General features: G+C 41.3%; 2 protein-coding genes across 5 annotated transcripts in view; both read left to right on the top strand.

Moving 5' to 3' along the window:
* ZC3H7A (zinc finger CCCH-type containing 7A) overlaps positions 1 to 7,829 on the top strand; it is a 31,823-nt gene extending 23,994 nt beyond the window's left edge. Inside the window, exons 20-23 of the mRNA XM_039885348.1 lie at positions 2,225 to 2,333; positions 3,817 to 3,950; positions 5,884 to 6,047; positions 6,915 to 7,829. Coding sequence (XP_039741282.1) covers positions 2,225 to 2,333; positions 3,817 to 3,950; positions 5,884 to 6,047; positions 6,915 to 7,104 — 597 coding nt within the window. The 3' untranslated portion in view covers positions 7,105 to 7,829. The remainder of the gene's footprint in view (positions 1 to 2,224; positions 2,334 to 3,816; positions 3,951 to 5,883; positions 6,048 to 6,914) is intronic.
* Positions 7,830 to 12,482: 4,653 nt separating this feature from the next.
* The window catches only part of TXNDC11 (thioredoxin domain containing 11), a 55,445-nt gene continuing 42,284 nt past the window's right edge, over positions 12,483 to 25,643 (top strand). For 2 of the 4 annotated variants that reach the window (XM_039885352.1, XM_039885350.1), the window contains exons 1-3: positions 12,483 to 12,879; positions 18,713 to 18,929; positions 22,113 to 22,210. Coding sequence is in view for 2 of the 4 variants with exons in the window: in XM_039885350.1 (XP_039741284.1) it covers positions 22,154 to 22,210 (57 nt within the window). In the remaining 2 variants the exon portion in view is untranslated. Of the gene's footprint in view, positions 12,880 to 18,712; positions 18,930 to 22,112; positions 22,211 to 25,479; positions 25,610 to 25,643 lie in introns of all 4 variants that reach the window. The other 2 variants (XM_039885351.1, XM_039885349.1) reach the window with 2 other exon arrangements.

The raw sequence follows: 25,643 nt of genomic DNA, 5'->3' as shown, positions 1-25,643 counted from the left end.
ATCAGAGCCTCTGTATTACAAATGCTGTGGCTGAGTTATTTTCATCATACCTCTTTCTTTCGCTGAAGCAATCGATACTAGCTAAAAGATACCCCACTTTCTAGGACCTTCTAAAATAACTCAAAGGAAAAATGTTCTACGTTAGAGGAATATGTTCCTCAAAAACCCTTGGGATGAAAATGACAGACCAAGTTAAAATTAGGATAGTATTCCATTCATGAGGTGGCATGTTTCACCTCAGTACTGTACCCCTTGGCGCCTTATGTGGTCTCAAAGACGATTGTCTGAGCATTCCCCCTTGATCCGGCTCTGGACTTTTCCTCTACAGGATGGAGAGAGTCTGGAGAGTGTGAAGGGATGTTACTGTGTGAGTTAACGGACAGGGACACGGGAGCACTGACACGTAGTAAATTTTCTCCCCCAATGGAGGACATACAGAGAGAACCTTTTGCCCAGAGAAGCAGGTCAGATGGATCGCAGAGGTCCCTTGTAAAGGAAACCTCGTCCTCGACTTGCCAGAAAGGGTTGAGGAAGAGGCAGATTAATCTCTCATCAGCCAGAGTACCTTGTGTTTTGTAAAACTTACACAGGTTACAAGGTCAGTCTTGGAAGGCGGTGGTGTGTTTGTGTGTCATCTACAGCGGTTTCAGACCTAGATTTGGGTGATTTAATCAGCGTAGGATGGAAGAAAGCTGAGTGGAACCATTGATACCTTCTGCTTTACAAGATGGTGGAGACGATGGGCATATTCCTTAATACTTTGTTAAAACAAAGATGATAACAATTCTAGTTCACAAGGCAGCCGCCCAGGACTACTGATTATTCTGAAATGTTGCTTGATGTTACAGTACCTTATTTCCTTTTTCTACCATACTAGGTATTGGTAAGGGATCCTTTTTCTGAAAGAAGAAATAACATTCTTTGTGTGAGTGTGCATAGACAGGGTGGAGAGGTGGAAGGAGAATGGACTTCAGAGTCTGCCAGAGGGGCTCTGGTCAAGTTACTCAGCCTCAGTTTGCTCATCTGTAAATGGGAATAATTACATCATAGGGACGATTTCATGAGACGGTGTTAAGTAAAAACCCAGCACAGTAGCCAGCCTTCTTTCTCCTTTATCTTCTCTTCTCCCTGCTCCTTATCAGTGAGCTTTAAAGACTGTGGTAAATGTTTCTCAGTAACGTCTGACTAAATACTTACTGGGGTCCGACTGGGAAAAGAACATAATAAAGTCAGTCACAGAATGTTTTATCGACTACTGACTTTATGCAGATGACTAAGGAGGGGCCGCTGACCTTGGTCCAAGAGAGAAAATGTATAGTGTTCAGGGCTGATTGTTTTAGAGTTTTAGCAAAAACCGATGCTAAGCATCTAGCATTATGTAAACTGATACATAGAGCCAGCTCTTGTTGAAACACAAATAAACTAAGATAAGCTAACTGCTGATTGTACTAGGCTTTATGCTCTATACAGACAGGTATAGTGATGATATCTAAGAATGAGCTCTCGATGATGGAGATTTTCTTAGTTCTTCATAGCCAAGGTCCTTAGGGAAGTCTGCGTTCTGCTCATCGCTATCACTTGATTTTCCTACCAGTATTACTGTATTTACTTTGTAAAATAAAAATGTAAATAACTAGAAGAGGTGTTGTTTGAATCCGGTGCAAATGGATGGCCTGGTTAGTGTAAACTGTCTTCAGAAAATGCACATCTAGTGAATGATGGCCAAGGTTTACTGCCAGCATTGGTTATAAGGAAGCTAACCATCTGAGATTTTTTTTGAGTACCTTTGGAGTAGCCCTTAGTTTCTTCACCCTCCTCAAGTGCTGACAAGGAGGAATCCTGGGTGGCAGGCAGGGGAGAGCAGGCCTGTCAGACTGAGGGGCCCAGAGATTTGCATTCAGAGATAAAATGTTTTGCTATGTTAAAAGCAGATACTCTGAATAAGTGAGTCCGTAGACATTTTCTTGTAAGAAAACGTTCCGTATTCCAGTTCATTCTTTCTTTTGGAAATCTTCTTTTGAAAAATTTCGAGATAGAGAGCTTAACATTAATATCGTCTTGTGTGTTTTGGGCTTATCATCAATTTGATAGAATCAAATTAATCTTAGTTAAGAATTCTGTTACTCAGCATTAGCATGGATAATAATGCTTATTTTGCTTAAATGTAAAAATTAGGCAGTATTACTAAGTGTATTCTGTCTTATATTCATATTTTCTTATACAGCTGTGCAATCATATTGCTTCTGGGAAAAAATGTCAATATGTTGGAAACTGTTCTTTTGCTCATAGTCTCGAGGAACGAGAAGTGTGGACTTACATGAAGGAGAATGGGAGTAAGTTGATATTTTAACTGTGGCCTTGACATCTGTGAAATCTAGCTCACCTGCAAGTTTCTTTCCTCTCTGGAAATATGCCAGCTTACCATGAACACAGCAGTCTGCATCCTAAACAATTGTACCATTTTATCAGTGGAGTAGAATCTGACATCTGATCTGTGTTTGCAGGGGTCCAATCTGGATACAGATACGTAGCTCTGCATCCTTTGCTGTCGGAAATGTGTTCCTGAGTGATGGTCTGGGGAAGTTTAGTCCTTCCATGACTGCTTAAATCAGATCATCTGCTCCTGTTATGAATAGTCACCTGCTGAATTAATCAGATTAGAGTTGGAGGTTTCTTCAGGGAGGCCCTACTGATAGAGTAGGCCCAGATTCAAAAGCCCAAGGAGAGTTTATCTTGGTCCAACTTCTAGTTTATTGTGGCAGTCATTGAAAGGAGCCTCAGATGACTTTTCACTTTTGACCAGAAAATGTTTTACTATAAGGATCATTGTTCTTTAATCTTAACTGGTGGAAAGTTACTGACTGCTTAAGATATGCAGCCTCTGAATTACAAGAACCAGTCGGATGTGAGCACTGCCGTGTTTCAGCTATGTCAAAATTCAGTGACTTGTGTGGATGAGACTCTTCCTCACTGCTGTCTTGCTTGGAGTAGGGATATACAGCAACTGGGGACATTTGGCCATGTCTGGAGACATTTTTATTGTCATGATTTTTGGGAACATACTACTGGCATCTAGTGGGTAGAGTCCAGGGACATTGTTAAATATCCTACAATGCACAGGACAGCCCCCAACGGCAAAGAATTATCTGGCCCAGAGTGTCAACAGTGCCGAGATTGAGAAACCTGGTCTTAGCACTTGACAGCATGTGGAATACACCTGCTCTTACCAGAGGATGCAGCTTGTAGCCACTGCCCAGGACCTGGTCACGGTTGTGTTGTTGTAAATTGCATCCCAGCATGTCAGTACTCTGGGACTGTGGCTTGACTGACAGACTCCCATCAGGGTCAGAATCTATAGTCTGTTGTTCTCTTTCTCAGTTAACAGTGAGGAGCGTATCAGCTCCAGGCTCCCCCAAGCCGTGTAAGTAGTGTGTGTGGTTATGGCAGTGATAACCGGTGTTTAATGTGGGCACCATGGAGCCATGCGGGGTTTGTTTTTTTTTTTTGGTGGTACCGTCATAATGATTCCTGAATTTTAAACACCCGCAAAGTGTCTTACAAGTGCAAGGAGGAATTAATCTCGAAAACTAATGTTTGCAGTCTAACAGTCCTGAATTTGATTCTTGCCCGTGAGAGGTCACCCGCTGCTTGGACGTGGGCCATCGCTCTGTGTCTAATATAATCAGTCTCCATTCAGCCCTCTCGCTTTTCCTTTGAAAACGTATGCCATCTGATGCCAAAAGTGCGCATGATCTTGTGTGGATTTAAATGATGTATTTAAATCTTTGCTGCTAAAGGTGATCCATTTTTCTTTAGTTCAAGATATGGAGCAGTTTTATGAACTCTGGCTAAAGAGTCAAAAAAATGAAAAAAGTGATGATGTAGCCAGTCAGTCCAACAAGGAAAATGGAAAACAGATTCATATGCCAACAGATTATGCGGAAGTTACTGTAAGTACCGTTGGCTAGTTCACCTCTCCTTTGCTTCCGAGCTGTAGATGGAGCCTTCTCACTCCCTGCCCGCTTCCCGTATCTTCTGTCTCCAGTGGCTCTCTGCTGTTAGCTTAAATCTCTTTATTCTAAAATCCATTCCTCAGGGGAGATGTAAATGACAAAGCATTGTGGGGCATGATTTCTTTCTATTTGAAGTAAACATAATACAAGGTGGAAAATAAAGATAAAAGGAAAAAAAACTGAGTTACTCACTCTTGTTGTGTAAGCACCTTCTGGGTCATCTTCTAGAACACGTGAAAGTCCAAAATCAGAAACCTTAACACACCAAATGCTGCCGATCACGATGTTCTGAGCAGCGAGGTCTCAGTGAACATAGCCCATATCTGAGAGGTACTTCATGCCAGATGCTATCCCCCAAAGCATCTCACTAAAAAAATAAAATCAAATCCTTTCCTTGATCCTTTTTCTGACTTTGGGGCCAGAGAATTTTGAGTCTAAGTCCTGGTTCCTTCCTTACTCGCCTGTGACCCTGGGCAGATTCACCATCTCCAAGTGGGGTTGTTGTGCCGGAGAAGTCTGTGATGAGTCTGCCCACGCGTCCCAGTGCTGGGCGACAGAACATGCTCAGGAAGTATGGCTCCCTTCCTCCTAGTCCTTCCTCCCTCCTTACCACCTGCAGTCTGGCTGCTGCCACTCCGGGTTCTGCAGAGACATTGAATCACCTATGGTCTTCTGCTGTTGTGGTTTTCTTTTGAAATAGTCAGAAAAGTAAGGAGGATAATATAATGAATATTTTGAGCCCACCACCCCCACTGAACTTGATGTTAACAGTTTATTGTATTTGCTTCTGTAAAAATAATTGAAATGTTAAAAGATAAAAGTTGGAACCCAATTTGCCTCCCTTCCCAGAGGGACCAGATCCAATGTGTTTTTTTCCAGGCCATGTTTACATATCTTTGACATAATTTATTCCTAATCTTTAGTTCCACCTGGTATGTTATTAGATTGACATAGGCATATGTGTTATTCTGCTACTTGTTTCTTGTTTTGTTTTTTGGCACCTCTTCATATTCAGTCAGATCAGGTCACATCCATGGCCTGGCCTGTGATGTGCCCTCTGACCTCTGCCCTCTCAGCCAAGGCTCAGCTCTGATTCCCTTGCCACCTTTTCTTAAGTCCTCCTTGGCTTCGCAGAGCAGGGTCGCCCGCACTTGGTAGGTCATGAGATCTGCCAGAGGTGTTTAATAAGGTAGATTCTCATCTGTTTCGCAGACATATTGAGTCAGAATCTCACGGGATGTCTCCAGAATCTATTCTTTTCCATTGTCTCAATGGTTCTTACACAAGGCATTTGGGAAATACTACTCCCTCAAAGCTTGCATCTGCGGTAGCACCCGCACGCCACGATAACAGAGCGCCTCCTCCGTAGGCCTGTGCCCCAGGCCCAGCGTCTCCCCCTTGTGGGTACTTCTCTGGCACCTGGCACAAGTCCTGGCCCCTAAGGGGGCGCCATTCATATGCATGAACGGAGCTGCTGCTCATCCGTCCTGCTCCAGCTGGCGAGCCCTGGGCTTTCACGTCCTTTCTGCTCTTCCTTGTCGTGTTGCTCCCTCCCAGAGTCCTTGTTTGAGCCTGGCCCCCTGTTGGCATACTGGCTCCTTTCGCCTCCTTGCTGGAGACGTCTTAGACGTGGGGCTGAACCCCTCGCCCCATGCTTGTGTTCTGGCATGCCTCCCGGTGTTGGCACACCTCCTCGGTTCTGTTTCTGACTTCGAGTTTTATGTTCTTGCCTGGCTCCCCAACCAGACGTGCTCCCCGAGAATAGAGTCTGGGTCTTGAGTGGTTTCCCGTCCACCCGGGGCCCTGAACGTGCTGGAGGGACAGACAGACAACGCCTGCTGACGGGTCGCGTGTCTTCTGTGCCCTTCAGGTGGACTTTCACTGCTGGATGTGTGGGAAGAACTGTAACAGCGAGAAGCAGTGGCAAGGCCACATCTCCTCAGAGAAGCACAAGGAGAAGGTTTTCCACACGGAAGACGACCAGTACTGCTGGCAGCACCGCTTCCCAACGGGGTATTTTAGTATTTGTGATAGGTACGTAGACTTCCCACATGAAGACTGCTGGTTTTGCACAACTTCGACAGTCACTGTGTCACTAGACAATATCTGGGTGCTAAGTCTTCTAATATCGGAGGCTTACATCTGGACGCAAAGCTTTAGTTGCTCTGTGAACATTTCTTCCCTCTTCCATGGTTATGTGAAAAGATTTACCAATTTGAAATGTCTCGAGATAACTGAACAGAGGTGTATGTTTGTTCGTCCAAGTTTGCCCAGTCTTTGAGTTCCCAGCCGTGATTGTGTAACCTTTCACCACAGCCTTTCTTGTCGTAGATGTTCATCAGTCTTGAAACTGCCTTTGAATATTTCAAGTGTAAATCTGGAACTTAGGTCAAAGGAAAATGTTAGTATCACTCGTGTGTTTAAGGTCACTTAGAAAATTTTTCGGTGGAAAGCGAGATAATTTTGAGTTGCTCCTCATTTTGTTCAATCTCTTTATATTTAATTTCCAAATTTAGATCCATGTAATACTTAAAACCATTGAAGGCATCTTTTACCTAATGTCACTTCTGATTTCTTTCCACCGCATCAGGGATTGTAGTCTTTTTCCCCATCAAACAGAATTTTTCTTTTCTTTTTTTCTTTTATGAGAAGTTCACTTTTTTTTTACCAGATTATAAAATCAGGAAAAGGTAATTTTAATCAATTTACCTAAAGATACCTTTTGTTTAAGAAAATATTTGAATTGTAGCAATAAGACAGTGTTTTGCATTAAATACATTTAAAGGGCTTAAAGTACCAATGTCTCTATTTTGGATGTCAAAATCAGAAAGCTAGTGAAGCGTACATTTTTAAGATTTTTATGAACTCGTGCACGCTTACCAAGCTGACTTGCCCTAACAGGTATATGAACGGTACCTGCACGGAAGGGAACAGCTGTAAATTTGCACATGGAAACGCTGAACTTCACGAATGGGAGGAAAGGAGAGACGCCCTAAAGATGAAGCTCAACAAAGCAAGAAAAGATCACTTAATTGCCCCAAATGATAATGACTTTGGAAAATATAGTTTTTTGTTTAAAGATTTAAACTAATATGCTGGCTTTTATGTATGTTACCTAATCAGAGCATTGACCAGAAAAATTGAAAGTGTTGTAAGGCACGTAGCAGAGGAGCTGCAGATTTTCTGCTTGCATTGGCGTCTATCCTCCCTCCTGAGCAGCAACCCACAGTAGGTAGGAAAACGGGCTGTTTAACAGGTCTGGCCATGCTCTCGCGGCACCATTGGCATCAAATGGCTAAGTGACCGCTACCGGTTGCCATCTGTTGAACAGATTTTTGGATGAAGTGTGTTGGGGAAGAGGATAAAGTTATTCCTAGGACGACTCCTTGAGTTGGTCCTTCAGATAAGAACCATGATGGTGAGAGATTAAACACTTGTACTAGAATCAGAACATATGATGGATGAAATTCTTTACACATTTTAAGCGGAACGAATTTGTTTAATATAATAAAGTTTGCTACTTATCTGTATGTAGGTTGCTAAAAAGGATTTTCTTAACTCAGATTTTAAGCCAAATAACCATTTAACACTAGTATACGTTAAATGGGGTATTTTTCTGTATTTGTATGTTTCACTATTATAAGGGAACTGAGGATAATGTGCATTGAGAATATTTTGAAAAATACTCAGCTGATTCAAATTTTATTTCTTGGTCTTTTGCTGTTTAAATGATGATTTTGAAAGATTAAACTTGTACTGTTGGTATTGTGTAGTGTATGGACCAATATTGCCTGTAATAAAGATTTTATATGTAGATGTCTTTCACTTTTTGGTGTGGTCCTTTCCCCACAAAGAATTGTTGAAACTGCGTACTAAAATCACAAGGTTTGACTTTTAAAATAACATTTAAGCAGTTGGTGACAGGATGTAAATTAAAGGGACGAGAAAGCAACTTTTACTATCCCAGTCTCCTCTGCACTTAGGTTGCCACAAGTCTTCTCTTGTTGACTGACACGGTAACTCTTCTAGGTGCTCGTCTGTGTTTCATTCAGATGAGTAATTAGCAAGGTCAGCTTAGCATGGTCAGCTAAGATGTGGGCTGTGGGATCCCGCAGAGACAGGTGTGTTTGGTTGTTGCCAGACCACTGAAGGCATGGGCTGGCGGAGACAAAGAAAGTGCTAAACTGTCCTCACTCAGACTCTAACGTGCTTCAGAGGCTGGGACACAGCGAGTGAGGGAGAAGAGCCATTAGGATATGGGGAGGCAGCTACTCGTGAGGACATTGCCAGTGCAGAGTCCTTCTTGGGGGTTGGGGAGAATTGCTGACAGACTTGGAAGACGGGCATCTGCCAGGCTGTGACGTACCAACCCTGCAAACCCTCAGGCAAAGTCACTTCCTCATTGAGAGAATGAAAATGACCTTGAATGAGTAGCCTTTCAGTCAAGGGGGAAACAGAAAGGGGTCTTTGTTTTTTGCATGAGTCCAGCCAGGGTGGAGAGGAGGGCAGAGCTGCAAGTAGTGAGATGAGAGAAGTAGAGTGTTTAGCAGAACCAGGGGCTGCAGAGTGACAAGAAGCCCGTTACTCCTTGAAGATAATAGGAGAGACTGGTTTCCTTCCAGGTGTGGGAAGGCAGTGGGACCAGTTGTATTTGGCAGCAGCATTAGGCGTGCATCCTACTTGCCAAATCATCTGTTAGGAGTGACCTTTTCTGTAGAATAGACTGGCGGTGTTACTATTCTGCTAGGTATTCCTAGTTTGATGGCCTTCATTTCATTTTTGTCTTCTCCATACTTTCTCCTAATCTTCTTTTGTCCTCTTTCCAGGGAGAAGAAATGTCAAAAAAAAAAGTCTCTGGTGCCCTGTTTTGGTTTACAGATTAAAAAGTTGGTTGTCTTAACCTTTGGAATCTAGGCTCAAAACTTAGAGGTGGAGGTCCTGTGAGTGGTCAAGATGAGGATTTTGTTTTTCACATTCCCCTGCATTTTCTTTTTCTCAGCTTTCAACTTTGCTGTTGATTCTCTGTGCTCTCAACCATCCTTTCAGTGAACTGCATTTCTGCGCAAATCAGCCAGTATCTTGCTCTGATTTGCAGCTAAGAACCCCAACTGCCACAGCCTTGGTCTCAGCACTAGGAAGTCAATGTTAATTATTCCACGGTGAAGTCACATCCCCATCCTAGAAGTGAATGGATAACTTTGCAGGAGGAGAAAGTGGTGTGATGAGGCTGTGGGGTGAGCATGAAGAGCAAAATTCCAGTAGTGATAGTAGGGGAAACAGTAATCATTGGCATGTCTCCTTGAACATGTTTACCTCTACAAGATGGATTTTTTCCCCCCAACATTTAAGAAATTGAGGTAAAAGTTCACGTAACAAAACTTTTACCATTTTAAAGTACAATTCAGTGACTTTTAGTCTATTTCAAATATCCTGTTACAATTACTACAGTGAGTTTTAGAATATTTTCATTCCCTGAAAAAACACACACCAGTCTACCTTCTTCCCCTGCCTCTCAAGCCATGGGCAACCACTGATCTGCTTTCTGTATGAATTTCCTGCTCTGGACAGTTCGTATCAGTGGATTCATACTCTATGTGGCCTTTTGTGACAGACATCTTTCACTCAATATAATATTTTCAAGGTTCATCCATGTTAGCAGGTATGAGCGCTTTATTCCTAACTGCCAAATAATACTGTTAACAGATATACCACCTTTTGTTTATCCATTCCTCTGTTGATGGACATTTGGATTGTTTCTACTTTTTGGCTCTTGGAAATATGAATATTCACGTGCAAGTTTTGTTGGCTGCAATGAGCTGCCCCTGTCATCCCTGGAGAGGCTTTTGGGAGGTTATATTTGGGTCCTAGCTGCTCTCAGGGACTCCATCCTCTCCCCAGTCCTCTCACCCTGTGACGGAGGCACCCTGGGCAGGCAGGCAGGTGCTGAAGGTGCTTGCTTCTCTCCATCACCCATGCCCTTCCCTGGACTGTCTGCTCTTTCTTGACATTCATTTCCACTTAGTTCCAGGGACCTGCATCCATTGGGAAACTGAAGAACACATTCCCCCGGCAGTTAGTGCAAGTTCCAAATACTCTTTAGTTGGCCTCTTGTTATTTGCAAAGGATGAATGCCAATTTTTGGAAAGCTAATTCTGTAGTCTTGATACAAAGTCTCAAAGAAACACAGCCGCCACTGTCCAGAATACCCAGGCTTAGGGCTTGGGTTTCCCTCTGCATCACCTGCCTTGTTAGGCACACCCCAATTGGTAAGTAAATGCTTGCAAGCTTTACAAATGAATGAAAGTTATTTCTCTCTAGTTCTAAGAAAGGATTAATAATTATAATCTTCCTCTCGCCCCCTACTCAAACTCCACCAGCTTCATCATGGTATAAAAAAAGTGGCCACAAAAGCTTGTATTCTGATTGATGTGGACAAGTTAGGGCTGACCTAGCCTTGAAGAATAGTACAGCCTGACCCTGATGGCCTGGTGTAGTCTGAAATGAATTTATCATTGTTTCAGAATGTTCTGGTACTAGAGCAGCAGCCAGATGCCTAGAAAGAGAAGAGGAAAAGAACCATCCAGATGGTTTCTTGGCTTGTAAGATGCCACCCTGCATTGCCACAGGTATTGTGGGCTTCACAAGATAATCCACAGGCAGCACAAGTACTTTGAACCTTATAAAGGCCTGTGCAAATGACAGGTGTCTTATGGAAGTACAGAGTTGTCTTAGCAAACTACTGTGAATGAGAACTGGTGACTTTTGACCATATTTGTTTTCATTAGTAATATACCATGTAACAAATCTATGCAAGGAAATCAAGAGGACTAGAAATGGTAAATAAGGTTAGTATAGATAGAAAAACTAGAAATATATTTTTTCTCTTCTTAGCTTCTTTAAACCAGATTATATAAAACAACAGTGTATTATTGGGTTTGTAATATAACATACAAAAAGAGTAATAATAGCACAAAAAAGAGGCGAGAACAGAACTATGTTGGCACAGTTTCTATATCTTAATTGGAATTAAGTTAGTATAAATCTGAAGTAGAAATTCTAAAAAAATATATCGTAATCCCTAGAGCAACCACTAAGAATATAATAAAAAGTTTAAAATCATTAAAGGAATTAATGGTATACTAGAAAGAATCTACTTGGAACAAAAAAGAAAAGAAGGAACAAAAAAGACAAAAGATATAGAAGACAAATAGCAAAATGACAAGTGTAGGTTGACCCACTGAATGCTCTGGTCCATCTAGCAAGGTAGCCATTGGCAGTTGTATTTTATCTTTCTGGAAACCTTGTACCAGAGCTGCCAAGGTGACCTGTGACAGAGGTACGACCCTCACCTTAGCTTCTGGCTCTTGGTCATACTTTGTTTTTTGTTTTTTTTTTGCCTGGCCTCAAACTGCCTTAGTTCTCTCAGAGTTTTATTTGCTTGGTTTGTTTTATTTGCTCTAGTGAAGTCAAGTCTTATCTGCTGGCCCCAGCAGTTGTGTAATTATGGACATTCACTCAGCCCCAGGGACATTTGTCCCTCTCCCACGGAAATGATTCCTGGCACTCTCAAATCCCATTTCATCCCTCACTGACTTGTCCCTTTTAATCACAAAACTTAGAAAGGACCTAACATTTAGAGTCAGGGAAGATTTAGAGTCAGCAATGAGTCACTGGAGTGGCTTCTCAGCCAGGATGGCCTGCCTGTCTCAAGTTCTCACCTACTAGCTTTGTGGCCTCTTTCGGTCAAGTGACTTGTCTAAGCCTCAGTTTCCCCGTCGGTAAAACTAGTACAGGCAGCATAGACTCTCCTCCCTGGGCTCCAGTGTAGGGAGAAGGTCCTCAGTCATACAGCACTTAATTGATGTAGATCGTTGACATTGGGAGACAACAGTAACTAAGCTTTTACTGAGCACTCACTATGGGCCCGGCACTTTCCATCAATTACCTCATCTAATCTTCAAAACAACCCTGCGAGAGAGATATTGCTAATACCCCATTTTACAGAGACGTGCAAACCGAGGTCGAGTGATGGTTTCCGTCTCATTCCTGGGTCCTTGGACACTTCTTGCCTTTGCATCCGTTTTCCTTCCGTTAAGTGGGGATAATAAAAGACATCTATGTCCTCCGCGGCCTGTAGTGAGACTAGTGGGCACGTGTTCTATCATCAACACGGCTCTTAAAACCCAGTGGGCTAGGCTGGGACACCCCGCCTTCCGAGGGTCCGCCTTTCCGCGTCCGGCGGGCCCCAGAGTGGGCGTGGTCACACGCTCGTCCCGGCGCCTGCGCAGACTCTGTAGACCCAGGGCCGGGCCCGCCCGAGAAGCGGGCGGGGAGGTAAACCACGCAAACTCCGTGGGTGAGGGGGCGTGCCTTCCGGAGGCGGGGCTTCCGGGAGGTGTCAGCGTCCGCGCAGACTCCGTGGCCGGGGGTGGGGCCGCCTGCTTGGGGGCGGAGCCGCGGCGGCGACAGGGCTGACGTGGAGCGTCCCGGTTAGCGGGCGCGGCGAGCTGCGGGATTGGGGAGCGACAAGCCGGCCCGGGCCCTCTGGCCCTCGGCAGTGGCGGCAGAGGTATAAAGCTGGCGACGGGGAGCATGTAATGTCGGAATGCGGAGGCCGCGGCAGCGGCGGCAGCAGCAGCAGCAGCAGCAGCAGCAGCAGCGACGACGCCGAGGACGAGGGTGGCGGCGGCGGAGGCCCCGCGGGCTCCGGCTCCCTCAGCCCGGTCCCGACTGGAGTGTCCTCGGCGGGCCGACTCCGTCGCGGATTGCGTGGCGCCTCCCTCATGGCACGCCGGCGGCCCGAGCTGCTCTGCGGGGCGGTGGCGCTCGGATGCGCGCTGCTCCTTGCCCTCAAGTTTACCTGCAGGTGAGGCGGCCCGCACCCCTAGGTCCCCGGCCCGGCGCTCCCCGGCCTGGCCGGCAGCGCGTGGCCGGGTCAGGGGTTGTAGCGGCTCCCGCTGGGAAAAGTCAGGCTTGACTGCTGGGAGCGAGGGACTTGACCCTCCCACAGCCTGTGGCAATGCCGGCCTCAGTTCCCTTTCCCTGGCCGGCCAGCCAGTCATATGGCAAGATTTTCCCGTGCTGCTCGGAGCCCCTTCATCCCATTTATTACCGGGGGAGGTGGGCCAGGTTCTGAGCTGCTCAGTTGGGATTTCTTGGGGTCGCACCTGTCACTTCTGCCCAGGCTGTAGTACCCAAATTTATCACACTTGGTTTCCCTTATGCCTCGAGTGTAATGATTCACAACCATTAGAGTCCCAGATCCCGTTGAAGATTCATGCACTCATTGATCTAACGATTATTTTTATCCGCACCTTCCCTCTTGGGACCATTCATCCAGGTGAGCGGCGAAGATAAAAGTTTCTGCTGTCCATTCCGGTGGGTCGGACAGGCAGTAAACAAACTGTACTGTATATACTGTACAGGAAATAGAAGCAATGAGGGTGAGGCAGAAAGGCTTTCCTAAGGAAGCCACATAAGAAGCTTACACAAGAAGGGTAAAGGGCCAGCATCATTGGGAAAATCTAGGGGAAGAGTGTCCAAAGTAGAGGGAACAGCAAGTGCAAAGGTCCCTGGGCTGGACAAGCCTGGTATTTTCTTGGAACTAGGAAGGCCTGAGTAGGCTGGTGCATGATAAGCAGGAAAAATTAAAGTCAGTGTGCCTGTCTTTGACAAAGTATACAAATACAAAATTTACTTTAAATTTCAGGAGTACTTTTGGCCTCCCAAATCCACAGAGTATCTCCTGGAACTCCAGTTTATAAGTCTGTGTTGCTGCTGACTGGTGTATTAGCCACGAGGAAGATTTCAACTTGGAACATTTTTATTGAGGATGTTAAGGACAGTGTGTGGCCCATACTGTCAAAGAGGGGTCAAAAGATGGGGGATTGTAGTTGAAAGAGAACAAATTAGAATAACTATTTCATTGAGCATTTGCCATGTGCCAGGTGCTGTACTACCAGCCGGGTTTTTCAGTCTTGACACTGTTGATATTTTGGGCCAGATAATTCTTTGTTGTGGAGGACTCTCTTGTTCATCGTTTAGGATGTTTAGCAGCATCCCTGGCTTGTACCTATTAAATACCAGTAGCATACACCTCCCAGATGTAACAACCAAAAATGTCTCCAGATACTGCTAAATGTCCCTGCAAAATTGCCTGCTTGAGAACTACAGCTTACATGACTGCATTTATTCATTTAACACTGAATCTGAGAGCCTAGTATGGATCATTTCAATCTCGATCTCCAGTAAAATCTGGATATACTCTTATCCGTCCAATTTATAGATAGAGGAGGTGAGCTTGGTCATATTACAAAACTTGTCCCAAATCATACACACCTATTAAGTGTCTGAGCTCTGATGTGAATCCTTGTCAGGTACAAGACTTTTAACCTTGCTGTTTATCATCTTTATCAAGGAAAATACACAAAATATTTTACAAGATAGAGTACTTTCAAGGTGGCATTTGGGTTCATATTAGGAAGGAGAAGTGTTTTCGCCGTATAAGAGTGGGGAGCTTACTGACTTTAGCCTATCTTTGGAAATAACCGTTAGTGTGTGTTCTGAGAGAACATGACAATAGATATGAAAGTCCTATGAGATTTCAAGAAGGAGGAGCGTAAATCCAGATACGAGAGCACGCAGAGCACTACCTGCTTCAGGTTAGGAGAATGAGCCAGAGTGCCTATCCAACTCCTTTCTGTGTCACTGGCAAATTTGACAGTCTTTTAATAGACTCAGATTGATTTTTTTGAGTCCTGTTTGATTGAATGGTGTCACGATACTATTTTATTGCTGTACAACTGACTCGAACATTTCTGGCCCGTTTTTCCCATTTCACTTTTTAAGATCATTGCATTAATGAAGACAGAGACTTAAGGGAGAGTAGGATTTTTTAAAATTTAATTTGCGTTAATAGCTTCAGGCTTGAAATAAATGAGAGTCCTCTTCAGTGTCTGCTGCTTAGCTGAGTTCAAACCAGATAGCATAAAAAAGGTTGATTTGGGGTTGAAACATAACTAATAATTGTGCGTTTCTGGGCTTTTAATCTCTATGCTACCTGCTTTTCTGTGCATTGAATCTCCATGACTTTGCCTTGCTCATTTTCCTTTTATCTTGATTTGGAGGGAAAAATTGTGTGTGCATCTAATCTGTATGCATGTGTATATATGTTCCTTTTACTTTATTGCATTTTGTAATTTCACAGCTGCTTCAGATCCTTTTGGAAAGGAGGTGTAGAGTATAAATCTCATACAAAAATTGGGAGTTGCAGGTCTGCAACTGTTTGCAGCCAGTTTTTTAGTTTTCTTTGTACCCGAAAGCTGCCAGGATATCTTTGATCTAGGGATAGTTTCTCAAAAACGTTTAGCACATTGAAGAGTTAAATGGAAATTGAATGTTTCTGATGGAGCAGAGGCATTTGTCTGTCTTCTCTTTTTGCTTTTTGATGGGCCACACATTATATCTGACTCATTTAGGGGACTGCTCCGAACATGCAAAGCAGCAGTACTAAGTTGACGATTATCCTTTGGCTGTCACAGACCTACATTTCCAGATTGCATTATTTGACACTTAATATGCAATTGGAATAGTAGAAAAATAATACCTCCAAAGGGCAGAATTTTGGAGTTCTTGAAACTGTGTCACTCTTGCCACAGGGTCCTCCTCACCTCTTTGCATGGCTGTCTTCTTGTCATTCAGATCTCCATTTAAAAGGTACCACTCTGACCACCAGCCCATCAGAGGAGCTTCCAGGTTCCCTGTCACATCGCCTTGTTAAATTTCCCACAGAGCAGTGATCATTTTGTGTTGTTATTTGTTGTTTACATGTTTGGTTGCCTGTCTTCCTCTCTGAGAAAGTAAGCCCTTTGAGAGCATATCATGCTCACTGCTGTCACCTTGGTACCTAGTACAGTACCTGAAGCACAATAAGGTTTTCTCAGCGAACGTTTTTTTGAATTACCGTGTAAGTGACTTGACTTTTTCATGTTATGAAGATATTTTACATAGACAAATCTCCCTGTGTAGAGGATTAAAATGTTAGTTTGAGTGAATAAATAGATGCTCCACCATTTGACACCACTACGTTATGATGTTAATAATTTTTGGTTAAAAAAGGGAAGTAATGTATTTAAAACTGTCTTCTTAATTTAGGAAGCTAACACCTAGATGCAGAGGAGGATGTGGAACTCTCTCTCATATTAAATGACCAAGACTCTAGGTCTTGGGTGTTTATATGTTTTCTTTTTTGGTTCTAAGTATCGGGCTGTCTGCTACATATCTCAGAGCTGGCAGCACCTTTCCTGTTCCTCCTTCCTGCCATAGGCTTCCCACGGTATCTGTGGGGGGATTGGTTCCAAGACCCCCTTCAGCTACCCAAATCTTTAGATGCTGAAGTCCCTTATACAGAATGGCACAGTATTTGCATATAACCTGCACACATCCTCCTTGTACTTTAAGTCATCACTAGGTTACTTACAATGCTTAATACAATGTAAATGCTCTGTAAATAGTTGTTATACTGTATTGTTTTGGGAATAAAGACAAGATAAAAAAGTCTGTACCTGTTCAGTACAGGTGCAACCATCATAGGCCTAACTACAATGTAGTACATGTCAGGGACAATAAAAAAAGAACTTTAAATTTTTTTTTTTTTTTTAAGAATATTTTTAGTCCATGTATGTGGAACCTGGAGATATGGAGGTACTGAGTTAGAACGTAATTAGGTGGCCCTTAGAATTATCCCTAGTAAAGCAAATGGGTTTTCTGGCACTTTGATACTTCCAGACTATTCTTAATAATATGTCTTATGGATTTATATTTAATTTCCTTTCACATATGTTCAGGTGAGGTAAGTGGGGTAGGTTTGTTCGTTTTGTCAGTTATTGAACTTCAGAGTACCAGGAGCTTCTAAACAATGAGGTTCTAACAGTACAAAAGATAGGGTTCTTACCCTTGTGGACTTAATGATCTGGCAGAGTAGATAGATAATAAATGGGTAAAATAAGTAACAGATTTTGGTGAGGGCTATGAAAGCAACCAAGAAGGAGCTTAGAGAAAAAAAACGAGGGCTACCTACTTCTGGTGGAGTCATCAGAGCAAGCCTTACTGAGGTGACACACTAGCCAGGCTTTTTTTCATTAACTTAATTGTGGTATAATTCACATTTAGTAAAATTCACACATTTTATGTGTATAGGTCAATGACTTTTGACAAATGTAACCACCTCCATTCTCTCAATCAAGATATAAAACATTTCTTCTCCCCAGAAAATTTTCTTGGCACCCTTCTGCAGTTAGTCTCTGCCCTACTCCCCACTTTAGACAACCACTGATGTGATTTATTTCATTATAGATTAGTTTTGCCTGTTTGGGATTTCATAAAAATGTATTTATAGTTTATGTATTCCTTAGCATCTGACTTCTTTCATTAAGTGTAATTTTTTTGAGACTCATCCAATTATAGTATGTATCAGTTCTTTTTTTATTGCTGAGTAACATTTAATTGTAAGAGTATACCGTAGTTTATCTTTTCACTTAATGAGTTACTTCAGCTTTCTTATGCTTACTGTTTAGATGGTTTATCTTTCCTCATCCATATGCGTTCATCCTGTCTATGTCTTTATGTTTAAAATGTGCCTATTTCATATAGCATATGGTTGGGTCTTGCTTCATTATCCAGTCTGGCAGTCTCTTTTTAATTGGGTGGTTTGGTCCTTTTACATTTAATGTAATTATTGATATGGTTGGGTTTAAGTTTACCTTCTGGCTATTCGTTTCTCATTTGTACCTTCTGTTTTTGTCCCTTTCTTGGTCCTTCTCTGCCTTCTTTTGGGTTAATAGAATATTTTTTAGAGTTCGATTTTTATTTCCTCTGTTGAGTTCTTAGCTAAACTGCTATGATGGTTTTATGCCATGTTAGTGCAGATATGTGGACAGCTCAAGGTGTTTTTAGGCTCCTTTAACATAGTGGCCTCAGCCAAGACCTTTTTGTCTTCGCTGGGGGAAGTTGTGGCAGCTCTGTGACTTCAGACCATTTGTTCAATTTTCTTTCTTCTCCTGACCTCTCCCTTCTGGGAACCTCAGATACTCAGGAAGCCTGTTTTCTAGTTAAATGGGCTGTTGCTCTGTTACTCATCTACATTAACCTTTGGATTATGATATATATCTGGTGAAATCTGTATTATTATTTAATTATTATATTTGCCTGAATGCCCTGGATAAGCACAGGCCAGCTCCAGCTCATACACTTAAAAGTTTTTTCAAAGTTGAGTTGATTATAAGCATTTCCCATAGAAATCTTATTAGCGGTAGCCACATGTGCTCCCTCCTCTTAATTCTAATGAGCTTACGGGTGGCTCTTGACGTTCTGCTGATCAGTGGCTTCTGTGGAGAACAAGGTTGCTAAGAGCTGAGGATAAGTCTTTTGTGTGTGGAGGCAAGAATATGGATTATTCAAAGACATACTTTTCCTGCTCTTGAGGAGACAGTATTAGAACAGTTTCCAACATGTTATTCGTGTCTTTCATTCGCAGCCACGTGTTCCCTTAGCACAGAATATTACTTTTTTACTCCAGGACAGTGTTTTGGGGACTCCATTTCCTTATTCAAAAAAAGACTTTCAAGCTTCGTTCTCCTTCCATGTGATGGTATTGTTAGAAGAAGAAAACTTAGCGATCTTGTTTGTTTGCTCTTTTTTAGTCGAGCAAAAGATGTGATATTACCAGCAAAGCCACCTGTCAGCTTTTTCTCCTCGAGGTCTCCGGTTCTTGACCTCTTCCAGGGTCAGCTGGACTACGCAGAGCATGTTCGCCGGGATTCGGAGGTGGTTCTGCTCTTCTTCTACGCCCCGTGGTGTGGACAGTCCATCGCTGCCAGGGCAGAAATTGAGCAAGCAGCGAGTCAGCTTTCAGACCAGGTAATACTGACATTTGGCCTAAGAATCAGATGACTGTCAGTCATGTTGCAGGGACACCTTACCCAGATGGCTGATTTTGCCATGGTGAAGGCCAGGAGCACTTTGTAAATTGTAGAGCCTTCTTTAAAGAACCAGGATTTCATATTGTGATGGTCATAGTTGATTAGTGCAGGAGTGGGATTAGATTCTGCATCTCATGACATAGGCCAGTGCTCATCCCAGGGGTCATGCTGTTTGGTTTCATTGCTAAAGTAGGGGACCGAAAGTCCTAGTTGAATCTCCTTTTGATATTTCCCTTTGATATTTGATATAGATATTTTATTTAGGAGACATTTAATACATAATGACTATAGTATAGCACACCAACCTTTTAAATAACCTGTACTTGGACCAGAACTATATTCAACAAATATTTAATGAATGCAGCCTTTGTGCTAGATAAGAAGGATATATAGGCAAATGAGCCATCTGTATGGCAGTGGTTTCAAAACCACTGGATCCTAGTTGCTCTTTATAGAACATTTATTTTATATTTATTCCTTTTTCTGTCCTGAAAAAGAATTCATAGATGAGAAAACTTCACTACAGATATAATTTCAAAATAGTTAATCTAATGTACTAATTGTAACATAAATGTGGGGAGGGGGAGGAAAAGTAGTGTGTAATTAAATCATGTGTTTCAATCTGTAAATGCTTGGACAAAATAGGTCCTTGTACCTTTATGTAGAGCTACTGTGTATGGGACCGTTAGAAATGTGGACTGATAAAGATGTGATGTATTGGTCTCAGATAGCATAGGGGCATTGCTCTCGGTGATTTGATTTTTCTAAACAGTGAACAGCTCTTGGTAAGGTTCTGAACCAAACAAAGCACTTTCTGCCCTCAATTGACACATGTTGCTGTCTGAGAAATTCAGTGAACACAAAAAACATGCTTTGGTTTCATATACAAAGTGGAGTTAGGTTCTGGGCTTGAGTAATAACAAACAGGTTTTCTCTAACATCAGAGTTGGGCAGAGCATTTAGATCTGCTCCAGGATGATTGGATGACTGTTCCCTGTGCAGAGCAGTTTTGAGCGATGCCGAGTATGTACCAGATCCCTTGCCTACCACATGCCCTGTAGCCTCCCCCCAGTCATTGCTTCCTGCAGAAAAGCATCCCACAGAGGCTGCTGCTGGGAACCACTGATTTGAGGTTACTTCTGCAGGCAGCCAAGTTCCAGAGTTCATTTGGGACTCTCAGTTGGCTTTTAGAAACAATGTTCTAAATGATGGCTAGGCTTCCTACACAGCATTTTTAATAATTACGTATGCCTGGATGTAGTACCAAGTACTGTTTAAATATAAGTCTTCATTCCATATAAAACCGATTATTTTTTTTGGAGAGGAGTGTTGTGATTTTGTGTTCTAACCGTGGGCCCATGGTTTTGATCTATTCTCCTTTACTGCCCCCCACCCCAGTTTTAAATGGCAAATAGTAACCAAACTGGTGTACACATCTAGGGAGGAAACGAGAATCTAATGGAAGCAAGTAGTATGTTAGCATAAAGGAAATCATCACCTTGTCAGTCATTCTGAATTTAGAGAACATGTGGGGAACAAGGGGAGAATCAATTCTATTTTAGGTGTCAATTCCTTGTTATCTCGTTGTCAACTTAAGCAGTATGTTCTCCAGAGCGATTACGTAGGAATAGTATTTGAGCCTGCCTGGCCCTGTGCTGTGCCTCAAGATCGCTCTCCAAGCAGATGCCGGTGTCCCTGTTTCTGAAGCAGGACATCAGGCTCAGAGGGCACAGTGGTTTGTTAAAAGATGACACAAGTGGTGGAGGTCATAGTGCCATAAACAACTGACGGGCACTGCTTTTTTCAAAAATGTTCCCCAGCTCCTTTCAAATTCAGAACTTAATTGTTCTGTGTTCTCAGAAGGGCAAAGGAGTGGGTTTATTTTTGGAAACAGGCAAAAATCTTTTGAGCCACATTGCTTATTAAAATTAGCAAACATGGTAGATTGTGTCCTATTTTTGAGTAAAAAAATGAGGTATTAACTTTAGGTAAAGATATTGTTGCTTTTCTTTCTCATAGACTCTAAAAGGAGCTGTAAAGAGTTTCCACTAAGTTTGAGCAATAGTGCTATCTAGTAAGTATAAGGCATCTGAAAGTGACTTTTTATTTGTAGTCTTCATATTTTTCAAGACTTTGTTATAAAAATTTTTAAACATATAGCAAAGATGAAGCAATTTTACATATATTCAACCACTTAAATCCTACTGTTAGCTTTTTATTGTTTTATCATGTATTTATCTTAACATTCCTCTAATCAGTGGTTCTCAACTAGAGTTTTGTCCCCAAGGATACCTTTGACAATGTCTAGAGACTCTTTTTTTTTTTGGTTGTCAGTATTTGAGAGGGGGACGCTAGTGGCATCTAGTGGGTAGAGAGGCCAGAGATACTGCTAAACATCCTACATCCATTGTGTAGGACGGCCCCCCACAACAAAACAAACATAACAACGAAAAAAAAACAATAAACAACCCAAATGAACCCATAACAGTTCAAGCCCTAAATGTTAATACTGCCAAAATTAAGAAACTGCTCCAATCTATCTACTATTTTTTGGTACATTTCAAAGTAAATTACAGACATAGAGACACTTCCCCTTAAATACTTCAGTGTCCACCTATAAATATTTACTTATTCCATATTTTTGCTATTCAGTACTACATTGTAGAAAATAGCTTTAATCATCTTATTAGTTATCTTATTAGTTTTTAATCTAGTCATTAAAAATAGTCCTTTGAAATTTGTCATGTTTTATTTGTAGGTAACATTTTTTCATTCTCAGATGCTCAGTCTGACTATCAAAAGACATCTTTTTACTAAATTTTAGTGTAGACATTCTTAGAAAAAGCTCTTTGGTGCTCATTCACTTTAGGATTCAAAGCAAATTATTTTCCTCTTGGGCCAGACTCCAAAATATTCACAGTCCTAGCTAGACACTACAGATAAGAGTCTTTCTTTTTTAATATAGCAGTCAATGATGATCTTTTTTGAATTCTCGAAACAATTTTTTTTATATTTTCTGTTTCATAGAGGAATAGTTCCATATCTATAATTTTATCTTTTAGATCTTGGTAGTTTTTCAGTTGTTATTCATAGTCATTTGAAACCTTTTTTGGCTCTACAGGTGTTGTTTGTGGCAATTAACTGTTGGTGGAACCAGGGGAAATGCAGAAAACAGAAGCATTTCTTTTATTTTCCTGTAATATATCTGTATCATCGAAGGTAAGAACTTTTAAGTAGTATTTCTAATTCCAACTAAGTTTATCAATTTTGAAGTGAATTTTTTTTCTGTTTAAAAGTATTAGATGTTCACTGTAGAAAATTGAGAAAATACAGATAAGCAAAAATAAATAAAAGGATCTAGATAATTTTGTCAGCCATATGTAATCCCTGTGTGTTTCGATTTATATCCCCCCTTTAAAAAAATAAAATAAAAACATCATGTAGTAATACTCTTTTCTAAACTGTTTTTTTTACTATTGTGAACATCTTTTCATGTCATTACATATTCTACAACATTGTTTTTAACAGTACCAGTTACCCCATTGTATGGCTCTTAATCTCAGATATTCTGAAAGTGTTTTATGGTATAAAAATTATAAAAGTCTTTATCCTGTTAACTAGCAGGATAACATAATCAAGAGGGTATCTTCACATTTTTTCAGTTGGGAAGAAAATTACTACAAATTTACTATCCTGTATCCATAATTCTGAAATCTAAAAAGCTCTGAAAACCTGAAAGACTCATATTTTGTCCCAAAATGTATTCATCTGGCCTGAAGTAACAAGAGGCTGCCTGTAGTCTTTATCCACTTAAAGTACCACTTTATCCATTTTGCTGCAGAAATTTGGTGTTTGATTTTGGAGTACTGCTCAGACCATGCTTACTAGTAAGGAATGTCTAAAATTTGACCTGAAGGATTTTGGAGACAGGAGATGGGATTTTGGACTTGGTTCAATGTAATAATTAGCTCAAAGCTTGTTAATGAAGGTAAAATGGGTAAAGAAGATGTGATTTGTAAGAACTTTACTTTCTTAGGCTTTGTTTTTTCTCTCCCTCTAAACTTCCTAGGCCTTAATGGAGATTTGTAACAAACATCAACAAACTGTCACTTGTGGATTATTTGTCACATTCCATCACATTTCTCATGTCTCTAACATAAAATGTTGTATGGCACAGTGTTGCTTCTCAGGAGCTATTAAATAGTATTCAGGGAAAAAACACACTTTTCTACCCCATCTCCACCCTCACATGTTCCTCTAGATATATGAATACTTTCTCAGAGTAACTATCTCATGGTTATTTCTTTTGTTTTTATGGTAAGTGTAAAGTATTATACTTGAAGGTTCTAAAACTCTGTGCTCTGTGACGATATGATGAGCTTGCCCTGTGAATGTCCCTGCATTTCTTTTTTTTTGGAAATAGGAAATAGGGCACAGATGCCCAGTAGGGCGTATATAATTTACAATTACGTATAACCAAGCCAGCTGCCCAGAGGTGGGCTTAACTTAATGTGACATTAAAATCAGAATGATTCCCTTGAATCGAGTATAGAACGTCACATTGGGATATGTGGGTGTGTAATATTGTCTTACATTGTCCATTTTCTTAGTTTTATAGAAAGATTGAAAGGACACAAAAGGACCTTATAAAGTTCTAGTCCATCGCTCTCAGTTTACAGTTGAGGAGTCTGAGGTTGGTTCTCATCTCGAAGTGCTTGCCCCTCATCTTTACCTGTTAAAATTTTACTTTTTTTAGTCTGTTCCGACCTGTTAACACTCATTTTAACATGTGTAATTCCAGGTGTACCAAAAACGTAAGTGCTAAGGCACAGAAATATTCTAAAGATACCTTTTAATGTTCTATTTAAAAATGTTCAAGCCCTTTATAAATGAGTGTATTCCTTCAACTAAACTGTCTCGTGAGCATTTGGTAGTCTTGAGATTCTTTTGGTTAATGTGCTTGTAAATGTGGCCCTCAAGTCTCATCACTGAGCAGGCCACTGCAGTTGTGTGCATTGCTGTTGTTTGTATTTGTTTATTGCTGTAGCTGCTTAAAGAAATTAATAGGCTTTTCTGTTTTATGAAAGTAGATTCCATTTTTAGCTTATATTGATACCAGTTAGAAACAGTTTATAAAAGGCTCCGAAGCAGGGAGTAGTTCTCAGAATACTATACCAGGCTCAGCAGCCCTAGGTCAGCTCGTCCTATAGCCATGGCTGTAGTGTGTTGAAAAACATGTTCCCTTTCCCGCAATCTGAGATCTTCTCATTACAAGTCACTGGGACCCTCGTAACATCATGCCAGAAAAACTCAGCAGAGTCCGTTTGCTGGAGTAGACGAGGTTTCCAGATTGATAGCTCCTTTTTGCTAAATAAAATAAATTATTAGATAATTTTTTTGATTTCTTCCTTTAAATTAAAAATTGGTGGTGGCGGTAATTTTTAAACTTGAATTAGTAATCAAGTAGTTGTAGTAAGTCTTGAAATATAAAATTGTTAACTCTGTCTCCCAGCTGTGTATGTAGAATGCTATTTTTACTTTTTTCATGCTTATCTTCCTTTGACATCATATTCTGCAGTGCACACTGAAGAATTGTGTTTATCTGATCACATTATGTGTGTGTTAATTTCCATAATCATATATTATAGTATTGTGACCATAGCAGCTGTACGATTCTTTACTGTGCTCTGTCTGTTGTTGCAATTAACAGTAAGCTTAATATCAATTTCTTTTTAGAGAGAAGAATGGTTATGGAGTTGCTGAATTCCAGCTTATATCCTCCCCCACCACATACCATCCCATTATATTTGAGCAGTGTCTGTAGTGTGCAGGATTGAAAAAGCTACGTGAGGATTCTGAGTAGCTTAGGAGGATAATTGAATGTTGGTGGTATTGCTTAGCAATCCTAAGTCAAATTCCTGTGCATCCCCAAGTACATCTGGAGTGGAAAATAAGGAAATCGTTTATACAGGCCCCTGACTTGGTACTGTCACATAATTTTTTGTTGTTGCAATAAAGCTTTAAATAGGTTTAAGGTTCACTTAGTGACCCATTGTGTAAGTATGGGAATAGATAATAACTCCATTTTAGTAGACCGAAGGCCAGCTGCTCACCTCGTCCCTTATTTCAGAGTGACACGAAAAGGAAAGTCTGTCCCCGGCATTGAATCATGTAGTTCGGATCCTGGAATCCTTTAGCATTTGTTTAGTTTCCAAGGTTACCTTTCTATTTTTGTTTTTTAAGGAAATACTGTGGGAATTCTTTTTTCAGAGACTACTTGTGATGGCTGCTTATACCCTCTCCTTACATAAAATGCTTCTTAATTGGCCCTTGGGTCACCTCCTGAGACAAGGCTGCTTACCTATGCACCAGTCAGGATCCTAAAGCAGGACATTTTCATTTTGTGGTGTTGATGATTTTAGTTATACATTACAGGTTTAATGCATGGTGAATTATTTTTATTTTTTATTTTTATTTTTTGGTACTAGTTTTGGACCAATCGAATACAAAGGCCCCATGAGTGCTGTTTACATTGAGAAGTTTGTCCGCCGGGTGATGAAACCACTTCTGTACATCCCATCTCAATCAGAGTTACTAGATTTTCTCTCAAACTACGAGGTACCTGTCTTTCATATCTCCTCCCGTTCCCAAG

This window comes from Pteropus medius, unplaced genomic scaffold, assembly GCF_902729225.1.
Source record: "Pteropus medius unplaced genomic scaffold, Ma_sr-lr_union100, whole genome shotgun sequence".
Taxonomy (NCBI): domain Eukaryota; kingdom Metazoa; phylum Chordata; class Mammalia; order Chiroptera; family Pteropodidae; genus Pteropus; species Pteropus medius.
This window is presented reverse-complemented; position numbering and strand designations above follow the sequence as displayed.